General features: G+C 36.0%; 1 protein-coding gene across 5 annotated transcripts in view; it reads right to left on the bottom strand.

Annotated features, from left to right (window-relative positions):
- LOC107043850 (protein Smaug homolog 2) overlaps positions 1-7,280 on the bottom strand; it is a 13,678-nt gene extending 6,398 nt beyond the window's left edge. The window contains exons 1-6 of one of the 5 annotated variants that reach the window (XM_015265509.1): positions 7,103-7,280; positions 6,397-6,489; positions 5,666-5,977; positions 3,635-4,687; positions 3,008-3,167; positions 2,270-2,537 (exon numbers count right to left, since the gene is read on the bottom strand). In XM_015265509.1, coding sequence (XP_015120995.1) covers positions 2,270-2,537; positions 3,008-3,167; positions 3,635-4,687; positions 5,666-5,879 — 1,695 coding nt within the window. In that variant the 5' untranslated portion in view covers positions 5,880-5,977; positions 6,397-6,489; positions 7,103-7,280. Of the gene's footprint in view, positions 1-210; positions 663-2,269; positions 2,538-3,007; positions 3,168-3,634; positions 4,688-5,665; positions 5,978-6,106; positions 6,223-6,396; positions 6,685-7,102 lie in introns of those variants that run through there. The other 4 variants (XM_015265511.1, XM_015265507.1, XM_015265508.1 and 1 more) reach the window with 4 other exon arrangements.
- Positions 7,281-18,529: the final 11,249 nt, after the last annotated feature.

Below are 18,529 nucleotides of genomic sequence, written 5' to 3'. Positions count from 1 at the left end.
GAGAGAGAGAGAGAGAGAGAGAGAGAGAGAGAAAGTTGGAAATAGAGAGATTTGGGAGGAAATCAGGGCTCGATTGAATCCTCGCATGTCAGGTATTAATTTTTTCACTAGAATAATATATAATATTTCAGTCTCCTTCTAGATTTTATTATTATTAAACTTTGTACAGTTAAACTTCGAAAAATCATTGGCATACTTCTTAACTTTTCTAGAAAAAGTAAATATGCAAGGAATTTCCATTCTTTAGAATGTTATGGATAAGATATTTTTCATGACCTATATTTTCTTATTTTGGTCTGGGGGTCATTGAACCTTCACACATGTTATGATTATATGATTTTACTTAAACAATTAGTTTAAAAAAATGAACGGATACATAAAGATTATTCTATTCGGGGAATAAATTTATTTGCAATAATAAGATAAATTTTATGAATAAAAATAGAATTAAGAGTAGAATAGGAAATCACGGCATTCCGAGAGATAACTGTTGCTCAAAGTCACTGGAGCTGTCAGGAACCGTTGATGTTTGAGACAGTGTTTCGTCGTTGGAATAAAAAAACTCATCCATCTCGTATGCACCTTGAAGAAACCGCAAGTCTCCGTATGATTTGTAGAAAAGCTTGAATGATTGACCCTGTCTCTCACATTCAATCTGAAGACTGTGCAGAACGGCGAAACGGCAGATGTTAATTTTGAATTAGGAGCAGACTCGACGACCTAATTCTTTAATAAATAATGATAAAATCTAGAAGAAGACTGAAATATTATACATTGTTCTAGTGAAAAAACTAATACCACACATAGGAGGATTCAATTGAGGCCCAATTCCCTCGCAAATCTCTCTATTACAGCAACTCTTCTCCACAATTGAGGGTGGCATCTTATAGAAGTAATTGACCTTGCAGAAAAGGCATTTCCAAACTTTATGTTCAGTCAAGTCGAGGTTAACACACGTGTGTAGATAGATTTGAAATCGACGTGCATCAAAGCGTGTGCAGCCTATTCCAGTCATTAAATTTTACCAAAAAAATCATGAAATTTTGATTTTTTCAAAATTTTTTCAACTCATTTGGACCCAACCAATTGGAATGAAGTGAAATCCACTGGGCAAATCCGTGAACTTCACTTTCCGCTTTAACATTTTTATTTCTTCAAAACTTGACGTGGTAGAAAGATTTTCCAAAAGACATTTAAAATCAGCTGGGGTCTGTTTGGTTTTCGAAGTCGAATACGGCCGAATTTTGTCGAACCGTGTAATCAACGCAAGAAAATATTTGGAATTGAACGGTTCAAATTTTGTTATTGCATATATTTTATTCATTTAAAATTCAATTGTAAGAACATTCGAATGGTTTTTTTTTGGTTGTTCAAGCAAGCATTAATTGGAAATGTCTTTTAATAATTTCTACCACACCCACTCATTACAAAGAGTATTAAGCAATTAGAAAAATAAGACATGTCAAATCATACTGTTTGCCTCTTGATTATGCTTTTATGTGGAAAATTGGGGGGTTCAGAAAAAAAATAATAGCTTCATCGCAGCTCCAGGAATTTCAAATGAATTTTAATTTTTCCGCAGACATTCATAATTAAAATATGTCAAATATATATTCTTTTTTCATGTAAAAAATGCTGCTGCATCGGAAAATTTATCTCAAGAATTTTTCCCATCCAAATTTCAGCCAACAGAATTGCACTATTCGACTGTAATTGTATATAGTGAACACAGTATTCAACTGATAATTTTTTATAATTCCACTTGTAATTTTTCATGTTGGTAGATATGAAAAACAAAACATTTCCTGAGTAAGGCCCTCGTTGGAACTGACAGATGGATTTTATCTCATAGTGCAATTTTCTGGGTCGAAATTTGGATGGCCCAAATTCTCTTTCGAATACCACTCGAGCATTAAAATTAATCGGGTATTTCCCTCAAGGTTCCCTGCATACAAACGAACTTATCGAGGAATACCTGATAATTTTGAAGCTCTTGTGGTATTACATACGATAATTCTACAAGGCTTACTCATGACTGAAGTCATTTAACGATTAGGAAATCAATATGAATTATTCAGTTCAACTCTGATTTCTTTCATGGATTTATGACAGAAGTTAGTGATTGTAGAACAATTAAAGCGAATTTGGGAGATTGTCTACACAAGAAAGTTCTTTCATCCATCATCTGAATTTCGGAATTCAATGCATTTTTGCATTTTCAAATTATTCTTGAGAATTGATTCCTCAGTTCTTCAAATTGATTGTTTACCTCGAGACTGTTCTCTTGCAGACTGGGTCGTTTTTCAGTAGTGTGAATAGCTCGTAGATTACCCTGGGTCATTCCTTGATTATGATTGTTCTGTAAATATGGCGTAGAAATACTGTTCCTATGCGGAGAAACCATAAAGCTAGTGTTCTGAGCATGATTAGTTTGTAGATGTGGTAAATTAAGACTTGGCTTCCTACTATGCGATGAATTGTGCGATTGGGCGTTACCAAATCTTCTGCTGTTGTAGCCGTAATTAATGTGTTGCCACCTATTCAAATAGACAAACCATTGATTCAGTACGGGAATTAAATAATGAATGACTTGATTTTTTTCAATGCGAATGAATTCATGGATAACTGGTTACGTTGTTGAAATGAGTCAACGAAAGATGGTGTGTTTACTATTTTGCGAATATCCCAGAAACGAATGAGGTCAATGGAATTTGTCAGAAGTTCATTTATAGTAAAAAAATCTTGTGTGGTAAAAAAGTTCAAAATGAAACGGGAAAATTGTGGATTCATATTGGCTTCATATTAGTATTAGCGTTGCAAATCTATCTCGCGATAAATTCCACTTTCAACATATCATCACTCTTTGAGATATTTATAGAAAAAGACAATCATATGCATTAATTTTCTGGATATTATGCATTTCGAAATGTAGAAAAAAATAGATTTTTCCATTAGTTGTATAGTGATGGACAAATGAAGGTGAAAAAAATATTTTAAATGAACTTACTTGGGTGTTGGTCGTGGATTGCCCAATCGACTACGCCACTGCTGTACCTTTTCCTTTTGGTTTGGAGTAAAGCAGTCATGTTGCAGCACCTTTTCCAAAATGTTAATACAAGCGCATAATACACCGTCATCCACACTTTCCAGAGCTAATCTGCTGCACACTATAATTTTTAAACAATGGGAAAAGAAGAATTAATAACCCCATTATCATTGACATACAAGAACTATAAATCGACATCTAATAAAACAAGGGTATTTCAATTTTCTTTTTAAAACAAGGGTATCTCAAAACTCACGTGAAAACTTGTTTTTCACATCCATTTCTAAGTCTCATGGAGCTCACAAATCATTTTAGTTCTCTTCCAATATGAACTACTTCATATTACTTGTACTTTTTGATGGATTCATACCATTTATAGAGCTGTCAAGAGACGACACGAGTGAGACTTCAGATGATTTTTCATATGAATTATGAGATATCCTAGTCTTATCATGAATTTTGAGATACCCTTGTTTTATTAGGAAACGTCGAAATTAAAATTCCTATTCATAAGAATGATACAAAAAGATTTACATTCAATCAAATAAAAAAAATCCCTGACATCAATGAACAAAATAAAAAAATTACATTTTCCCAAAACCCTAGTGAACTGTCCAGGAATGTCCTGCACGTCATTCTCTTGACTGGATTTGAACGGAGTAGCCAAGATGGTATTCAACTCATCGAGTGTGGAAACCAACAGAGCGGGCGCTTGTGAGAATGATGCAGGCTGACTGCTCTCCCTGGCTGGTTGAATGAGATCCTTTTCCAAATTAATCAAGGTGCTGTAGCGTTGTTGCAGCTTAGCTATCGATAACGCGAGCTTATGCCTGGCACCCTTGGTAACCCCCTGTTCTGCCAGTTGGTCCTCGGTGAGCTCGAGCATCTCTTCATAACTCATTGTAGCGAAAAGGTAACTGTACTTGTGAAGACGAAGTGTCTTCAGCCATGCAGGTACATCCCTCATCCCACTTGACAACGTTCGACTCGAGGCTTCATCGAGTCGTCCCTCACTGCCAGAAGATGTACAAGAGCTCTGGGGACTCAGTGGACCCAAGCCAATGAGACTTGAATTGTCCCCAGAGACGCTGAAGCTTCTTGGCTTGTGTCTAGTTGCACTACTCGTGTTATTTGTACGTTCTGCTATTTCTAAGTGATGTGGAGGTGCTACAGGTGGGGTGAGACTGTTAGAGCGTCTGTGTCGTGCCACAGGCTGCTGAAACTGCAGACTGAATCCATTTCCAGAGCCTCTGAAACAGTCAAAGTTGTTTTGTTTGCTCTGTTGAGGTTTGTTGGACAACCTCTGCCACGCAGGGTCCCATCTTATGGGAGTGTTTGTGTACTCGTCGAGGCTGTGAATAGCCGGACTACAGCTGATCCTCTCTTGTAGGTGTTTCATTAGCTGTGAAAGGGATCGACGCTCCTGGTTTGTTATTGCTGGGTGGATCAATGTGTAACTGAGGAGCTGTTGAGTTTGCTCTGTGTAGAGAGGGGTTTGAAGTGCGTGGGATAGGAGCTCCGGAATCACTACCAGGTAGACTCGCTTACACTCCACGTTTCCTGGACGAAGAAGTGGCAGATGCGTCAAGAGCTGGCTTATTGCAACATCCGTGGGCTCTGACAGCAACGAGTTTATGAAAGCTGAAATCAGGCAAAAATGAAGATTGAATGGAGACTCTTTTAGAGATTTTCATGAAATGGACTATCCAATTCAGTAACAAACTGGTAAAATAGTTCAAGTCAATTTTGACTATTGGCCACTTTTCAATAAATATCGCGGAATCTAAGGGAGATGGCAAAAGTTTTGTTATGATCTTTTTTGTAGAGCCAATTGAGAGCTACAACAAATGTAATTACGAAAATTTCATTATCTCCCTCAAATTTGGAAATAATCCTCAAAAACTCAATTGGGAGATAAGTCAACTTAAACCGTTTTACGACCTCACTACTGAATTAACGATAAAATTTTAAAAATTTATGAGAAATATGTTCTGCCACATATTTAGTTCTGATTTCTTCGATTATAGAAACATCAAGTTCCTCACATGGTCTACTCCAATCTATAGTTATTGAAATAGGTCTATTTTCTATTTTCCTATTGTTCAAAATACTTCGTCAATCAATTATGTCAGGACACAATGCCAGAGAAATTATCTTTTTGTCAACGAGAAAAAATATGTCCAAGTATTTTACTCAATTTTTGAGCAAATATTTTATGGTGAAACTAAATGAATAAGACTTGGTCAAATTAATTTTATTATTTTGGCCTTTTGAGGTTCACATACCAGCTGCGTCGACGTCGCGAATGTGATTTACAATTTTTAAAAAATATATCCCTCTGAAGGGAGGAGCTGTTAGGGAGATCCTGTACAACTACCTGAGCACCCATAATTATGACATGAGGTGTCTCAAAGAAATTTAAATTCCTATTAGCTACCTAAGTTACCTGGAAATTAAAGTCACGAATTTTTAGTTTCACCCATTTTATTGCTGAAATTCGAGCTGAAATACAAAAATTGTGCACATTTTGCCCTGATGCTAATCGCCTTGAGCACATACCTGCTTCCCTCGAATCTCAACCAGATGCCAGTTTGATAATTTTCTATTTTTATCATTTACCTGGATTATTAGCATTGAGTTCTTGCGTATCAAGATCCGACACAGACAGCAGCGAATGCTGTACAGCCTGCGCCAAGAATCTCGCCTGTACCGCAGGTATCTCTCTCAGCAATGCATAAAGCACAACAGTCTGTTCGCACTCATTCCACTGTGAAAACACCCGTGTCAATTCAGTGACTTGTTCACTGAACAGCGGACCTGGTGCCCACTTCATCCTTGAATCCGCCTCTTCCTGTGTTATCAATGTCTCTCGTTTATCCTTCAGCTCAGCCTTATTCAAAAATGACCGTTGAAATCGATCAGCGTTGTCTCCTGAATATAAACAAACCAGACTAAATTATCAAACAGCCCCACCATCAATTCACCACACATTGAGCAAACCAACTAACTCTCATAACATCACAAACACGATAATTAAACAATTACAACTGATGAGTTCACCTCACAAAATGTGGAAAAACAGAGACTGAAAAATAAAACAAGACGCCGCCAAGCGAAAACGGAGCACCACCCAACGCACGACAGGTCATTCGCCCCGTCTGTTTCTCGCAGCTCGAACCTTTCTCAACACTCACACTATTCCCGTCTGCGTGTGTTTTCCGTTCAATCGCCATTGGTGGTTGACTCTGTTACCCCCTCCCCCCCTCCCTCTCCGGCCCATTATCTACCTAAAATAATTTATTAAACTCCACATAACCTCTAAAACCCTTTTTTTTTAAACAAAAACTCACACGCAAGGAGATGCCCTGATCCAAGAGATAAGAATTCCGATGAGGTCAAGTTTGTTTACCCCGCACGATGGGTGTATTTATAGTACAAGCCGCCTGCCATAATCCATTCCGGCGATGCAGTGACGACAGTTGAAAAAATACACGAATTTCATTCGCTGAATATTTTTATTTTCGTTGAGAGAATTGTCGTTAATTTTTGCGTTTAGGTGAAGGATCTTATTCTGGAATGGGATGAATTTTGGTGATATTTTTTTCGGGGGAGAGAAATTGAGAGAGAATTGGATACACTGAGCGGCGCCGTTTCCCGTGTGAGCGTCGCTCCTATCCCACTCACAGGTTTTTACGGGGCACAGAGGGGATGGAAGGGGAAGGAGGCGTCAAGTATTACCACCACGACATATGCTACGTGAAATTCTTGGGAAAATTTCAACGTTTTTTCTTACATTGAATTTTTCAATTGTTGAAATGTCAATGAATTGGTGGTCCTTCGGAAGATATGTTGGGTTGGTGACAATTTTTTCTCTTTTGTTCTTGTGGGTTTTTCTATTCGGAGAACATGGAATAGGTACGGGAGGAATCAGCCATTGACGACTACACAACACTTTTCGAATTATTCGAAGGTTTCTCGTTGGGGTTTGGAGGTTCATCAATTCGTCAATTATGTGAATTAATTAGGGTTAGACGTTAGGTTTGAGGTGGTATTTACCCGTAGATGGTTGACGATGATCGGCGATGATCCACTCATGTAAACAAATGTTAGGTGTAACACTGTACTGCACGTTTTATATGCACCGTTAGAGCATTTTAGCGTTGAATTTTGTTTCCTCTACCCCCTCGAGTGTATGTGTAGATGTGTGGGTTGTTCCACCATGCGGTTTGGTGGGCCTACGTGATCAAACTGTGCCACACTGGTTCAGTGCCTCCGCGGTGCTATGAATTTCTGGCGGTGGCTCAACGGTATTGGATGACTGTCATGGACAGCGACCAATCGGAAAGGTGCGTAAACTGGAAGACCCGTACAACTGAGGTGTTTGGCAACCCTGCCACTATGTTATATACATACGAAGAATGATCCTGCACAGCAGGAAATTCGGCTGGAGGAATATTATTCTTCTTTATTTATGAAATTTCCGTAGGTGGAATTCAATTTATTCACGGATTTTTAAAATTTCCTATTTAAATGTATGGGAATAATTCAGAATGTCTTTAATTTCATCGGAATAAGAAGTCGGCAATTCATGAATGTTCATGAATCGCCGGATCAAGGGATCATCCATATTACATATGAAGCTAGTGTATCAAAGATGTTTGAATTCACGTACAGTTACCTGGGACAAGTCAGAGGTTGATAAGTCTCAGATTTAGGGCCAGTTTTCAGTTTAAGGGGGAACAGAACCCCTGTGTCTAGATGAATTTTTATAATTGTGTTTTCTCCTATAATTATTACTTTATATCTATGAAATTACTTTATCGACTCGATCCTTCCACTGTGGAGTCAATGAGTAGTTTCATAAATGAAAAATAATAATTGCAGGAGAAAACACAATTGTAAAAGTTTATATAGCGCAGGGGTTCTGTTTCACCTTAAATAAACCGCGGTTAATTCATGATTAAAGTTAAAGCCCACCACCATTAACTTTAACCGAGCTTTTACTATGGTGAGCTAAACTAAAAACTGGTCCTTTGGGTGAAGTTTTACGATTGGGTTAATTCAACTTTGACCCACACGGAGGGAAAATTCTAGCAAAAATTGGTGGACTCATGAGATCAATCATGGTCACCAATGAATTCGGATGTAACACTCAAATTTTTTAAGGGTATCCCCCGGAAAAGTAGCGTAAGATCACCAAAAATTAAAGGGTTACATTGAAATTTTTACGTGAACCATTCTATTTTTTTGGTGGCCCCTAGTTGCTCCCACGGATAGTGTGCAACACACCAATTCTTAAGGTACTCCCGCAGTAAGTATACTTGGTGAAAATTTCGAAATGGTATAAAGACGCAATATTTGGATCATATGTTGTTGACCACATTAAAAAGATATTCCCAAAATTTCAAGTCCCTGGTCCACCCCATTTTTGAGGCATGCATCGCCAAACATTCAATTTTTGTGTTTTTTCCATTTTTGACGATGTATATCTCGAAAATGGGGTGGACAAGGTACTTGAAATTTTGGGAATAGTTTTTGAATGTGCTCAACAACATATGATCCAAATATTGCGTCTTTATACCATTTCGAAATTTTCACCAAGTATACTTACTCTGCGGAAGTTCCTTAAAGGGACTCGCACGGGTTTGCCATGTACTTTTCTCAACATGTACATTTCATCGCCTATCTCAATTTACCAGCCCCTATGTTTGCCAAGTGTTGATGCTGCAGATTTCAAAGTGAATGGTAACAGTAGAGAGGAACATGTAAAAAGTACAAGCCTTGTCGAATTGTGGAATGATTGTAATTGGAAGTACACGACCTCAGTATATGAGGTATTCCATGCCAAATGAGTCAACGGCTGACTCTCTACTGGCATGATTACGATTCCTTTGGCGCCACGATTTAACTTATGTTTTCCGTACCATTTTTCCCCAGGATTACGGGAAAAATAATGAAACAATTCCATCTCCAGAGTTCCGTTTGAACTTTGGTGAAGAGCGGTTCTCAATAATATGTGTAGAAGTCATTGTGACGTTAAAAGTTTTCGTTCGTAAAAATAATCGTGATTCTAGTTTTGTTTAGTGAATTAAAGTGAATTTATTGCACTATTTGAATTAGAGAGATTTATGTGCCAAATTCTCAAGACTTATCATAAATTATCCAGCGCTTGCAACTTATTGTTGACTTTATCAATTTCATTCTGTGTATATACGAGTTCTGCTTCCGAATAGACAGTGAGTTAAAAACAATTAAATTGCAATATGCCAAAAAAAAGCTCTTGACCAAGATGATGATGATGTCATACCTGTAGCCAAAAGACAAAATTCCTTATCAGAATCAGATTATGATATAACGGCGAGGTATACAGAGAGAGCGAAGGGTCCGTATATTGTTCATGTTTGGGATACCGGTGATAATCCTTTATTTGGTCCCAATAACCTTGGGAAGCTACACATCCAAACATTAGGCCAAAAATTTATAGAATATCTTGACAAATTATTGATTGAAAGAGCTGGGAAAGAGAAAATTTCACTGACCTTCAAGGATTATCGTGATGCGAATATTTTGATAAATAATATTTCTAAAATTAATATTGATTGGAGAGCATCAATTCCTACATTTAAACGATTTCGTGTGGGGATTCTCTTGGGTGTAAATACGGAATTTTCTGAGGAATCATTAAAGAAGGGGATTACAGTATTTAAAGATACCATTGGTGGAGAACGAGTGGATCCTACTAGGATAGTAAGAATCAAGAAAAAAACAAAAGCTGTTGAGGGCCAAGAGGAGGAAAAAATTGAAAATACTACCACTGTAAAAATTTTTTTCAAGGAGGAAGATCTCCCCAGAGTAGCCACTGTATGGTTTTCGAAAGTAAATATTAAGCCATATGTACCTCCTGTCTTACAATGTTTTAAGTGCTTCAGATTGGGTCACACGAAAAACAATTGCAATAGTAATAAAACCATATCGTGTCCTAAATGCTGTGGAGAACATGAGGCACTTGGATGCTTAGCAGAATCTCTGAAATGCGTTAATTGCGGAGGTCCTCATGATGCATACTTTAGGGATTGTCCTAAAAAAATTCAATCTATGGCGATAAACCGAATACGTGCTCAAGAGAATATTTCATATAACGAGGCAAGGAGGATATATTTAGGTCGAAATAATTCTTTCATCAATAACAGACATCAGAGAAGATCGTTAACGTACATTGAAGACAATGATAATCCTGATCCTTTTGAGATAGAGAGATATGGCAGCTCTTTATGTTCCGACAGCCCAATGTCCATTCAAGGCCTTTCACAAGTTATCACAAGTCAACAATTACAGGATCTCATTCAGGAATCTAGCAGTAATATGGTAAACCAATATCATAACAAATTAGGAAATTTATTACAAAAACATACAAGATCCGACAGTAATTGAAAAGATAATCAAAGAAGCAAACACCTTGGATTAAAATTTTTTCTTTATTTGCAAAATGAATAAAAACAGGCTCTTGAAAATTTGTCAGTGGAATTCTAGGAGTATTTATCAAAAAAGAGATGAATTTCAGAATTTTTTAAATGTACATGCTCCAGATATTGTTTGTATTCAAGAAACACACTTGAATCCCAGAAACACAAATTTCAAATTCAATGGATACAAAATAGTAAGGGAAGATCGAAGAGATCAAACATTTGGCGGTGTTCTAATTGCAATAAGACAAAATATTGAGTACTCCATTGTTTCCAATCTTGATATGCCTAGCCAATTGGAGTGGATATCAATACAAATCGAGCAAGATTCTCATCCATTGGTAATTTTCAATATTTATAGACCCCCTGTGAAATTCATCTCGCTGTCTGGATGGAAAAAATTTTTTGATTCCGTCTTGTCCCTTGGAAAAGATTTTTTGATCTGTGGAGACTTCAATGGACAAAATAGTATTTGGGGTAGTACAATTAAGAAGAATCCTACAGGCACGATAATAGAGGAAATTCTTAATAATAGAGATATTTCTATTTTAAACACAGGAGAAAGAACTCGCAGACTTACGAATAGACCGCCTAACTTGAAGAGTGTCCCTGATTTATCTATGTGCTCTTCTAATATTGTTATGAATTTCAAATGGGAAGTTAACAATGAAAATATGGGTAGTGACCATTTCCCCATCTTCATTACGTGGCTTAAATACTTCCCTTTCCACAAAATATCAATCCGAGATAAGGTAAATACTTCTAAGGTTGACTGGAAAAAATATAATCAAGAAATCAAAAAAGTTTTGGAAGAATTGCAATTATCGTCTCCCAAAGAAGCATATGAAAAATTAGTTAGGCAAATCTCTGAAAAATTATTATCATCGGGAGGCAAGAGAAATCAGAGCAACTTATCAAGACCAGCCCCTCCTCCAACGATTTGGTGGACTCAAGAGTGTTCTGATTTGATTCAAACGAAGAAGTTTTCGAACTTTTTGCACTAGTTTATCACCAGAAAGAAATGTTAAAGAGACCTGGAATATCATCAAAGGGTTTAAATCAAGGTTCAATGTCCCGCCCCAGAACACTTCAAATAGTCCGTTGGACCCAGAGGTCGTGAAAGCAATAAATAAATTAGATAGATATCCTTTTGTTGATAAAATAGAACTGGAGTAATATGATGATGGTATTAAGGAATTAGACAATGACATTAGTGAAAATGAATTACGATATGCTATCAAAAATTCGAAGAATAAATCTACGCTTGGCTCTGATGGAATAAACTATGAATTAATTAAGAAACTTTCCCTTGAAGCATCTTCAGTGCTGACAACATTATTTAACTCATTTATAAATGATGGAATTATACCGGATGATTGGTCTAAATACATTGTAAGCTTGATACCTAAACCAGGTGGAATAGGATACAGGCCTATTGCAATGTCGAATTGCTTTCTTAAAATACTCGAAAAAATAATCAATCATCGTCTTACATGGTGGATTGAAAAAAATCAGATTTTACCAAACAATTTTTTTGGATTTAGGAAAAATAAGTCATGTAACGATAATATCTCCATTCTCATTACCGACATTAATTCTGCTTTCTTGAGAAATAAGTACTTATCGGCGGTATTCTTGGACATAGCTGGTGCTTATGACAATGTTATCCCATCAATACTAATTCATGAATTAGTGGAACTGAAAATACCTTACAACTTAGTTTGTTTCATTAAAAATATCATAGAATATAGGAGACTATATATTGAGTTTAAAGGATCTTCAGTAAAACAAATAGAGACAGGAAGAGGTCTTCCACAAGGCAGTATTCTCAGTCCATTATTATTTAACTTGTATATGAGGAACATGTCACATTACATAGGGAACAACAGTAGAGCCCTCTCATTTGCTGATGACAAGGTACTTTATAATATCAATAAGACGTACGAAGGTGCTATCAAAGAGTCTGAAGAATCTTTGAATCTTTTTGGTGATTGGTTGGAATCCAGAGGTCTCACTTTATCTAAAGAAAAAACGAAAGCAATGATGTTTACAAAAAAATTTATTTCCTATGAGGATAGGACACTTAATGTTCACTTCAATGGTATAACAATAGAGCGAGTTGATGATATAAGATTCTTGGGAAACATGTTGAACAAAGATCTCAAATGGACTGGTCATATTAATCATACAATAGTTAAGGCAAAGAAGTATATAGCGATCCTTAAGGCAGTATCCAGTTTGAATGTTGGTGCTCACCCTAATACCCTCTTGACAATTTATAAAGGACTGATAAGGGCCACGATTGACTGGGGATCTATGTTTTATCATGATGGTACGTTAAATGATCTTTTGAAAATTGATCGAGTCCAATATGCGGCTTTAAGAAGTTGTTTGGGCGCCATATCAACCACACCAATCAACGTCATGCTTCATCTCGCTGGTGAGCCTCCTCTTATTTATCGTCGTGAATTTTTGATTAAAAAATATCTAGCTCGAGTCATAGCTAATTCCAAAAATCTTCTCATCCCCAAATTGAAATTGATGTATCAAGTTGCAGAGAAATGGCCTGACAGGGGTTCTTCATATGGACATGCTCTTTTCCGTATCTGGGCTTCTAATTTAGATAATTGGAAAGGGATTGAATCCCTCAATACACCTTGTTGTTATAAATTTTCCTATGACATTGATTTCCAACAAATAAATATTAATACATCTTCTGGGAATACTTTAAAGAAGTCAAAACATGCTCAGAAAGACTTTGAAGAATTAATCAACAAGGATTATCCAGATATGAAGATTATATATACGGATGGCTCGAAGAAGGATCAACGTACTGGATCGGCGGTTTATTGCCAAGACCTGGATTTTTCGAAGAAGATCAGACTTCATGAATACAACACAATTTATTACGCGGAATTATCAGCAATAAAAGAAGCCCTTTTATTTATCGTAGAGGCAGGCATTGACAGTAGTGTTATTGTCTCAGATTCTTTGTCTTCACTCATCGCTCTGTCAAGTGGGGTAACTCATAAATTTGATTTTTTATTATATGAAATCAAACATCTCTTAAATGAAATGCAAGGTTGTGATTTGGAAATTAAATTTTTGTGGGTCCCTTCTCATAAAGGAATTAAAGGTAACGAAGTAGTTGATGAGTTAGCTAAGGAGGCATTGTTAGAACCGATTCAAGAAGAATTAACGTACCAATGCACAGATTTAAATGAGAAATTTAAAAAGGAGTTATTAGAATTGTCATTTACGTATGTTAAAAATCGAACTTTAAAAGAAAAAGGAGTAGTATATTTTGAGTCTCAATCTAAATTTAATAATAAATGTTGGTTTAATAAGACTCATTTGAGTAGACATCAAATTACGATTATCAACAGGATTCGCAGTAATCATTCTTTATTGCGGAAACACTTATTTGACAAGAATATAATTGAAAGTCCATATTGTTCATGCGGAAATTTCGAAATGGACATTAATCATATTATTTGGAATTGTAAACACATCCCAGATGTAGATAGAATTAAATTATTCGTTAGTATTTCAAAATTGGGAATTCAAATTGATTCTGATGTGCGTAAAATATTCTTACAAGATTCCTTAAGTAAAATTCTGATTTTCGTTAAATTTCTTATTGATCACGAAGACGTGAAAATATAATTTAGTTAGACACAAAAATAAAAAAAATAAAAAATAAAAAAAAAATAAAAATAAAATAATAAATTATTATGTACATATAGTTTATCTGAGTTGGCTGTGTATTACGCATTTGTTATATTATATTGTTTAATTATGTTGGTTAATGTATAATGATATGGATGGATTAAGGGGAGAAAGAAAAGGGGGGAAAGGGTGTATTTGAAGGAAGTGCTCTCTCTTCTCCTTGCGCTAATATTTTCTCTTCGCTCGCTTACTCTGTCTACCTGATCTGATATTATGGCAAAAAGGCAAAAATGCAATTTAATAAATATCTCTTCATAACAATAGTTGAAAGAAAAAAAAAAAAAAAGGACGTCAAAGTGTTCAAACTCGGTTCAAAATGTTCGCGCTATCTTCTAGTGACATCTGTATGGAATACAACTAAGCTCCAGAAAACGGCACATATTCCCACTAAGGGTTTCTAGCCATTAAGGAAAGAAGAAGAAGAAGAATTCCATCTCCATTATTTCTCCTGAATTATAGAGATTCTTCACAGAAGACGGAGGTTTATATAGCGTTCTACATCTTGTGGTGTCACTGGATATTACGGGACAGGATTTTGGAGTAGGTATGAGAGGAACCAGGATAATTCTCAATATTAGTTGACAATACAAATTTACTGAGAAAATTCAAAAGTCCAGACTGAGATTTGAATCCGGGACCTTCCGATTATGTATCGGGTGCTCTCCCAACTTGAGGTAAGGTCACGAGGGTCACAAAAAGGGAGTCACTAAGGTTGCGAAGTCACAAGGGTCACATAAAAAAAAGGAGTCGCTAAGGTCACGAGGGTTACAAGGGTGACACTGCCTTGGTTGAATGTGTTTTGACTAAAAATCCTTTTGTTGCAGATTTTGTTGGCATTTTTTCAGAAAAAAAAATTCAATCAATAAATCTCCTACAAAAAAATTTACATTAAAGTTGAGTTCTGTTTTTTTGTTATAAATATAATCATTGAATTCTTATATCCCAAAAACTAATTGATAGAGAATTTTTTCTTTATTTTTCCCGTATTCCTGAGGAAAAATGGTATGCAATAGTACATTACATGCCCGAGCCTTGGAAAACAGATCACCGTCCCCCACGTGCTTGCCATCCTCGTCTACGGCTCGGAAGGCAATCTTGCATGAAAAAATACCCATGTCCCATGAATGGTTCTTACTTTTGGCTCGGGCATGTAATGTACTATTTCAGGTCCCGTGACACGATGAAAAATATATGTCAAATAGTGGCGCAACGCAGATAGTGATGGGAATACGGAATACCGAATACCATACACAGATCTCAAATGTATTTTTAAAGCAGAAGAGAAAAGTAACACCGTCACAAAGATAAAAAAACAAACCAAAGAAATTGGAAAAAGAAAAGGAAAAGGCGTGCAATATTTCGACAAATATTACAAAGAATCATTCCGACCCTGGTACCAGGGAAATAAATCATCTAGAGAACTCATTGTCAGAGTAAATAGAATAAGAGCGGACCATTACCACCTTAACGCCTCACTCGAAAGAATGAGAATAATCCCCGATACAAGCTGCACCTGCGGGGCAGAATCACAAGACATCGACCACGTACTATGGCAATGTCCTCTTCTGAATTCCCAAAGATTCGAACTATTGGCTAAATTGAGATCTCTGAAATATTTCTCTCCATACTGGACCTTCCAGTTTATGGTGGCAACCGACTCCGAAGCTCTTACAGCAATAGACAAATTCTTTATAAAATGTAACCTTCAAATTTAACCAAAATGTAAAAGAAAAGGGTAAAAGAAAAAAAAAGCAATGTAAAAAAGTTATTGTATAAGATCTCACCGACAGTGTAAATAACCCTGATATGGGTTTATACTATAAACCAATAAAAAAAAAAATTGTGGCGCCAAAGGAATCGTAATCCTCCCTCGCCGCGTTTCTCAGCAATCAAACAAATTTTTGTAGTGTTTCCCGATTTTTTGGGCAATCGGTAAAACAAGTGACACTGTGAATGGCATTGGCAAAATGCCACAAGTGACAATGTGAATGACATTGTTACTTGTTTTACCGACTGAACAAAAAATCGAGAAACACTCCAAAAATTTTTGGTTGCTGAGATAAACGCGGCGAGCTTACTGACTCAGTAAGTGGTGCAAGAAAAACGCTGTTAGAGATGGTAGAAAATCGAAAATTTTGAAGTGTCATAAATAACAATCGGATAAATAAAACTGGTGTTATTGAAAAAAACGAAAAAACAAAGAATAATCGTATCTCCGAAATGGGTTGTCAAAAAAATCTGAAAACAATTGAGAGATATCTTTTCCAGCCCACCAATCGTTGAAAAAATCGAGATCAATTTCTAAGAGGGCGAGGGCCAACCGTTGACTCATTTGACATGGAATACCTCATATAGAAGATATGAATATAGATAGATGTACTGTGACCTCTATATTATGATTACATAAAATGAGTGAAATTTAAAAAATTGTTACATAAACCGTCCCATTGAATCGAATAATGAATCTATTGTATTTTGAAAATCCAAAACGTTGTGGTCTCAGAAATTAGTGCATTTGATTTTGCTAAAAGGGAATGAATTGCTTCACTTGGATTTATTGAGTGTCAACATCGAAAAAATCTAAAACAAAAAAAAACTAAATCGAACAGAAAATTGAAGATTCGAAATCTGCTTGTAGATACGAAAGTCAAGACATTGACGACATTCTGTGGCACTGTTCCACCTTGAGCAAAAAATGGACAATACTCTTTAGAGAACTGAAACAATTTAAAATTTCCTCTGACGAACTCAATCACCCCCTTATGGAAAACAACAGATCCAAAAATCCTTAAAATACTATACAAATTTATCATAAATAATAGATTAAATATCTAAAATCAAAGATTGTAAAAAGTGTAAATATTTAGACTAAGTTAATAAAACATTACTGATAGTGTAAATAAATCCTGTAGATTTAAGCCCTTTAAACCATAAAAAAAGAACAGAATTTGAATGAAAACGCAATGAAGAATGAGAATCTCTGTCAGTATTACAGTTGATTATCGGCATGTTAAATGATTCCTACTTTACTGAGAGCATTGTTGGAGAATTACCGACCATACTCTCAAGCAAACCCACACGCAATATGTTTAAAATGCTAGAGTGGGCTAGTCATCAGTCAATGCCCATTTCGGTGTCTGATGGCATGTTTTCTAAGCACACAAGGTGACTGTTCCAGTAGCTAAAGGCTTCGAATTAGTAACTGAACATTCAAATGGAACATTATGACTTTGATGGGCAAAAAAAGTCACTTTCATCCGATCAATTTGTTTATCTGAATTTGCTGCCAAATGTGGTACCAAATAATAAATGAATTACAAATCTCAGGGAATAGATTTCTTGTTTAAAAAAAGTTTGACTACTGGTACACAGTCAGGTATTGGGACGTTTACCTTACCGATGTTGTAATGATTCAAATGAAACGAAAAAATATTTTTTCAACGACATAATTTATCAAGAGAGTCTCAGAGATTCTCGAGCAACTCAAAACAGAATAAATGTTATTGCAAGTCCAAAAAAAAAAAAATTCCGGCCTAATGAAGGGAACAACATTACACAACATCATGTAAGCAACATTATTTGCTTTACATTAATGAAGTGAATTTATACAGCGTTCCACATATTTAATTAACATCATGTTAGGTCATAGGAAATGATTGGATGGGATTTGGATGAGGTAGGAGGGAACCCGGGATTATTCTCAATATGAATAACCAGAAAATTTGTACTGAAAAAAATGAATAGTCCAAACCGGGATTTGAATCCGGAACCTTTTCTAAATTTCATTGCTTCCTATTTCTCCTAATCCTCCATCCTATTTCTCGATTCGTTAGCATATTTTTTCGGAATGAATAAGCGGTTTGTTATTAACCATTCTGGTTTTGAAATTGACTAATATGAACTCTACAGATCTCGAATTATTGATAATGATTTCCTCTTGTTTTATTAAATTTTCATTTGATCTTCTCTTTGGGTTCTTTTAGATTCCGAGATATTCGTCAAAAACTGGCCAATAGTCAAAATCGGCTTAACCCAGTTTCCTGCTTCACTACTGAATTAATATTGTTGGCAAATACTAGTTTGAATTGAGTATTCAAATCGTTCATAATGGCTTTATTAAGTCCAATATCATCAGTTATAAAACTTGAAAGTTGTGGAAAACGAACAATATCAACTGGTATGGCAAACAGTTAATCCTGATCTGAGTAAAGCAAAATAGTATATTTCGTAACGAGTGCAAAAAAGTGTTTTTTGGCGAGTGGGAGGTTTATATCACGAGCCGAAGGCGTGT

Source organism: Diachasma alloeum, unplaced genomic scaffold, assembly GCF_001412515.2.
Source record: "Diachasma alloeum isolate Michigan unplaced genomic scaffold, Dall2.0 Dall_scaffold_00643, whole genome shotgun sequence".
Classification (NCBI taxonomy): domain Eukaryota; kingdom Metazoa; phylum Arthropoda; class Insecta; order Hymenoptera; family Braconidae; genus Diachasma; species Diachasma alloeum.
This window is presented reverse-complemented; position numbering and strand designations above follow the sequence as displayed.